General features: G+C 45.2%; 1 protein-coding gene across 1 annotated transcript in view; it reads right to left on the minus strand.

The window, feature by feature from the left end:
- ACBD3 (acyl-CoA binding domain containing 3) overlaps nucleotides 1-525 on the minus strand; it is a 42,997-nt gene extending 42,472 nt beyond the window's left edge. The window contains exon 1 of the mRNA XM_036755382.1: nucleotides 186-525. Coding sequence (XP_036611277.1) covers nucleotides 186-498 — 313 coding nt within the window. The 5' untranslated portion in view covers nucleotides 499-525. The remainder of the gene's footprint in view (nucleotides 1-185) is intronic.
- Between the last annotated feature and the right edge of the window lie 5,475 nt (nucleotides 526-6,000).

Consider the following 6,000-nt stretch of genomic DNA (forward strand, 5'->3'; position numbering starts at 1 on the left):
GAAGCCGGTCCTCGGGGCACGAGTCCGGTCAGCGGCCCCAAGAGCCCCGGGACAAGCCCCCGAGGACGCTGCGGCTCTAGAGGGGAACGCGGGGCCGGCCCGAGGCCGGAGGCTGCCCGGGCGCCGGGCTCCGAGTGTCTGAGGAGAGGTGGGCGGGGCGGGTGGCAGCCGAGGGCCCGGCTCACCTTTAAAGAAGCGGAGAGCCAGGGTGTACAGCTCCTCCAGGCCGAAGCCCCAGAACTCCTCCAGGCACAGAGAGTCGTCCGCCGCGGTCACCCGGACCGAGGTCGGGGGAGCCGCCGGGGCCGGGCCCTCGGCCGCCGCCTCCTTCTCCCCGGCCTCCCGCCGCCTCTCCGACGCCGACTCGGGCCCAGACCCCGCCGGGGGCGGCGGGAGCAGCGGAGCCCCCTCGGCGCTGGGTCTCTCCTCCGGGTCGGGACTCAGAGTGAGGCCGTCGATGGAGACCTCGAGCCGCTCCGCGCTCAACACCCCCGCCATCTCGGGCTGAGCCTCCTCTGCTGCGGACAGGCGGCGGCCACGTATCTACTTCCTGCTGCCCTCTGACCTCCGCCGGCCCACAGCGGAACTTCCGGGAGGGGAAGCGGTAGGAAGGACAAGTCTGGGTTACCCCGCCCCCAAGGACGTCCCTCTCTCCCAGGCTCCGCCCCTTAGGCTTCTCCCCCCCCCCCCCCCCCACTCACTTTGGGAGCGCAGAACGCCCAGGAATATCCCTGATGGCGACCCGTAGCCCCCACGTGGCAAATCTGTTTTTAGGTTGCTTTCGTATTAAAACATCTGACTCTTTTGCTTAGTATTTAAAGCCCTGCCGAGCCTAGCCCCGACCTGTTCCAGCAGGCCTTTGTAGGAACTCTCCCTCCTTGCATAGGATGCTTTCCCTTACTTCTGGCTCTTGGAATCCCTAATCCCATTCGAGGCCTACCAAGATCCCAAGACCCGCCAGCCTTAATTTGACTTTTTCCGATCTCCCTAATTGTTAGTTCCATCCCCCATTAGCCCAAAGGAAATTGCTTTCCCTTTACTTTATTAGCTTTGTACACATTGTGCCCCACCCAGTAGTGTATTGTAAACTCTTTAATGACTTTTCATTTTTTTATCTTTCTATCCCCAGTGCCTGGAACATTATTCAATAAATGCTTATTGATTTGAATTGCCACCCAGCCCAGAAAGTCCCATTCCCTCCGCTCTGGGACCACCCTCATCCCTCTACTCCAAACTTTGCCTTAGACCCTGTACTTCAGTCAGCAAGCATTTCTTCCTGCACTACTGTGTGCAGATGCTCCATGGTGTCCTGCCCTATGTTCTTTAGCAAACTCACCCATTCTGATGACCTTGGCTCTCTCTTCCATGTAGAAGTCTCTCAGATCTATATTTTTGGCCCTATGCTCTGTTCTGAACTCCAAAGCCACTTCATTTGTAAAATGATGTTTCGGCTGGTCCAACGCTAGACCTATGATACTAGGACCTCTAGCTGCATACAGGGCTCGTCCTTGTTGTTCTGCCTTCGCTTCAAAATAGACATGTCCAAAGCCGAGCTTATTTATTCTAAACCTTTTCATCTCTAAGTTTCCTAATTCTTTTAATGGTATTGCTATCCTGAGACTCAGAAATTCAGAGTCATCTTTTTTTCAAAAAAGGATACTTTTGATAATGCACCTATTTTTAATGACAAAAATTCAGATCTTCTTGGTAGATCCCTCAAAAATACTGCAGCCCTGGAATTCACACTTCATCAGTACCCTCTGCCTTGGAGCCCATCACACTTAATGGAAGATAGGGAACCCCTCTCAAAACGTTCATTTAAGGAGAATGCCCAGGCCATGTGTCTCTTCATTTTCCACTATGCTATTTCCCTTAGTCCTCTCCATCGTGCTCCTACAGGGGTACTTTCCCTCCTGCACTCCCCTTTTCTTTTGTGGGTTGTCCTCCTCTGTTAGATTGTAAGCTCCCTGAGGGCAAGGACTGTCTTTTTTATATCTGTATTTCCAGCTCTTAGCACAGTGCTTGGCATATAGTAAGTACTTAATAAATGTTTATTGACTATTGTTTGTTGACAGATATTCTGTGATAAGTCAAATTGAATGTGTTACTATGATTGTTTAAAGGCTTCTATGAAGCAGTAACCCACCAGAGTATACTATTCAAATGTAGCATAACCTTGACTCAGTGCCATAACTGATCAATGGCCAAATCTTTGTTGATTCTACTTACAATTCTCTCTCTTGTATCCTTCCATTTTTCCATTTCTATTAATACCCTGGTACTGAACTTTATTATATCTGAGCTGAATTATGGATCAATCATTAAGCATGTATTAAGTGCCTAATAATGTGCAAGGTACTGTATTAGGCACCAGGGATACAAGATCAAAAATGAAACAGTCCTCGCTCTCAAGGAACTCACATTCTAATGAGGGATAATGTGAATAACTAGGCACATACAAGATATAGAGTGGATAGAATGGAATCTGAAAGGGAAGGGACTAAGAGATAGGAAGGAGAAGAGATTGGGAAAGGTATCCTGTAGATGATAGGACTTGAGCTGAATCTTGAAGAATGTTAGGGAAACAGTGGGGGGGGGCAGGTGTTGGGGGGACAAAGCATTCTAGCACAAGGGACATCCAATGCAAAGACACAGAAACCAAAGGTGAAGAGTCTTGTACAAGGAACAGCAAATAGGCTAATAGAGCTGAATTGCAGAATACACAGTGCAAGTAGACCAGAAAAGTAGGAAGAAGCCAGGTCATGAAGAGCCTTAAATGCCAAAGAGAAGAGTTTATATTTGATTGTGGAGGTAATAGGAAGACACTGAAGCTAACTGAGCGGGGCAAACTGCTAGGTCTATATCCCAACGACATAAAAAAAAGGGAAGAGGACCTAATTGTACAAAAATATTTATAGCAGCTCTTTTTGTGGTGGCTAAGAATTGGAAATTGAGAGGATGCCTATCAATTGGGGAATGGCTAAATAAGCTGTGGTATATGATTGTGATGGAATATTATTGTGCTCTAAGAAATGACAAGCAGGATGATTTCAGAAAAACCTGAGAAGATTTACATGAACTGATACAAAGTGAAGTAAGCAGAACCAGGAGAATGTTGTACACAGAAGAGCAATATTGTACCATGGTCAACTGTGAATGACTTAGCTATTCTCAGCAATACAATCCAAGATAATCCTAAAGGACTCATGATGAAGCACGCTATCCACCTCCAGAGAAAGAACTGATGCTGTCTGAAACATGCTATTTTTCACTTTCTTTTTTCATTCAAGTCTTCTTGCACAAAACGACTACAATGGAAATTTTTTACACGATTGCACATGTATAACTATATCTGATTGCTTACTGTCTCAGGGAGGGGGAAGGGAAAGGACAGAAGGAGGGATAAAACTTAAAATTCAAAACTTTACCAAAAAAGTTTAAAAATTGTTTTAACATGTAATTGGGGAAAAAATAAAATATATTAAAAAATTTAGAGCACTGGCCCTGGAGTCAGGAGGACCTGAGTTCAAATCTGGCCCCAGATACTTAACACACTTACTAACTGTGTGACCTTGGGCAAGTCACTTAACCTCAATTGCCCTGCCTTCCCCCTGCCAAAAAAAAAAAAATTTTTTAATTGAGCAGGGCAATGACATGTTCTTAAATAAACAGTGGTAGTTGAGTGAAAGGTGAATTAGAGTGAGCAGCAGACCAGGAGAGAGGTGAAGAGGGCCTGACTTAAGGTTTCCACTCTGTAAATGAAAAGAAGGAGATCTATACAAGAGATGGTGTGAGGGTAGAAGCGAAAAGACTTGCAGACTTAAACATCTTACATGTGCTTAGTCAGTGCTATAGAGGGTTTGAAAATGAAATGAGGTTGCAAGGCGAGGCTACTGGGAGGATAACAGTGCTCCTAGGGCAGTTAACAAAAAGGGAGGATTTTGAGGGAAAGATAATAAGCTCTGTTTTGAACACATTGAGTTTGCAATGCCTATTGGATTAGCAGTTCAAGATGTCCAAAAGGTACTTTGTGATGCAGCATTGTAGTTCAGGAGAGAGAAAGGGCTCTATATAGATCTGGGAATTATCTTCATAGAGATGACAAATGAACCTATGGAAGTGATGAGATCACCAAGTAAGACAGTTTAGAACAAAAAGAGAAGAAGACCCTGGACAGAGCCTTGAAGGACACCTATGGTGAGTGGCTATGACACGGATAAAAAATCAGCAAATGAGACAGAGAAGAGGTGGCAGGAAAATCAGGAAAAAGCAGTGTCATGAGAACCCAGAGAGGAGAAAAATGTCCAGGAAATCTCCAGCATCAAATGCCATCAGCTAAACCTAAACCTGAAGTAATGGATATTACAGTTGCTCTTAAGGGGTATGCCTAGCACACCAGAGGGACAGCGTGGGATCAGAGAACTCACGGAGTACTATAATTTGGCTGAGATGTCATGCCCAGCGAGTTGTTAGTCAAGTACATTGTGAATCACTGAATCAACTCAGCTTAGCAACAGAAGCATCTGTCCAACACAGAAATACATTCAAGTTCATTAAAGAATTTTTATGTGCAGTTCCCAAGCCAGAAAGAGGACAATGAAATTTCTAGGTCAGAATTGTGAGTTTTCCTGGGCATATGAGTTTTCCTTATTTATGTGCTTTTCTGACGGGGTTTCTGCATTCCCACTCTTCCCCACAGACACCAAGTACATTGATGGGAGAGTGTGACTTGGGTGTATGTGTGGACTGTGATATATGTATTAATCCTGCATTTGCCTTAAGAATACCTGTAATATTATTGTTTTTCCTTATTGTTAAGTAAGTGGTTATATTTGTGGTCCAATGTATCATCTTTTTGAGTGACTAGGATTGTGTAAGGGGAAGCCTACCAGTAGGGTTTCTTAAGAGCTATAGCAATGAGTAGGAGTATAGTTCCCCAGAACAGGGTTATCTCTAGAACTCTGAGTTTGAATATAGCTGCCCAGTGGTGGTCTGAGACCTACCAGCATGATGGCAGGTTGAAGTGAGCAAGCCAGCAAAAGAATGAATATTACCTGTTACTGGTATTCAAAGTTAGGGCAAAGTCTCTGAGGAAGTTGAGGAAACCCAACTCTGTACCAGAAAGAGGGTCAATAGTCAAGACCAAGATTAAAAAGACACAAACTTGCTGGGATGACCTTATTTTCCCATCTCCTGTTCGTATTATATCAGGCCTCAGAGCCAAACACCCAAGGAAGCAGAAATAGAGAGACTTTTGCCAGTCACAGAGTAAGGGTCTCTACTCTTTCTGAAAAAATGTGATACTACCACAAGTGAAGACTGAAGCTGTGCCTGGAGGTGGAGAAAGAGAGACTATGAGCCAGAGTTGGAAGAGCAGAAGTATAGACAATGGCAGCCACCACAGAAAAGGAATAGACTTCCCAGGACTCTGGGCAGAAGGTTGCCTGGGCTTATTGCGCAGGAGGATTGTTAGGACAGATAGTATATTGGTGAAACAGTCTCCTTTCCCCTAACTACAAGCCTCAAGTTGATAATCTTCCTTCCTCCCTGCAGGCTCCCTCATGGAAGCTGAACCCTTTCCCAGGCACAGGAAAACCTGTGCCTTTCTTTGTTTTAGATGCACACTTTTTCTTTACAAACAGCGCTGATCACAGGCCTTTGCAAGTTTGGGTGTGTTTATTGGAAATGCATTTGGAAGTCAGACGACAAAGAGAAACATCCGTAGAGAAGAGAGAGATGTGACTTTGAGATGCTTTGCCAGATTCTTGTCTTTAGCAGGGGGTTCAGAGTCACAAGAGATAGAATCATTGATCCTTCAGTTCAACTCTCCGGAGCAGAGGAGGAGCTTGTATATTGTGCTGAGAAGCCTTCTTTTGCTTTTCTTTGTACACTTCATACTTTGCGCAGTGCCTGGCACATAGAGGAGATGAATAATGCTAAATGATTGAGTTAGTATTATTATGGAGAGTAAAAAGGAGTGATTTAACAAAACAGTTCACT

This window comes from Trichosurus vulpecula, chromosome 4 (genome assembly GCF_011100635.1).
Source record: "Trichosurus vulpecula isolate mTriVul1 chromosome 4, mTriVul1.pri, whole genome shotgun sequence".
NCBI classification, from domain to species: domain Eukaryota; kingdom Metazoa; phylum Chordata; class Mammalia; order Diprotodontia; family Phalangeridae; genus Trichosurus; species Trichosurus vulpecula.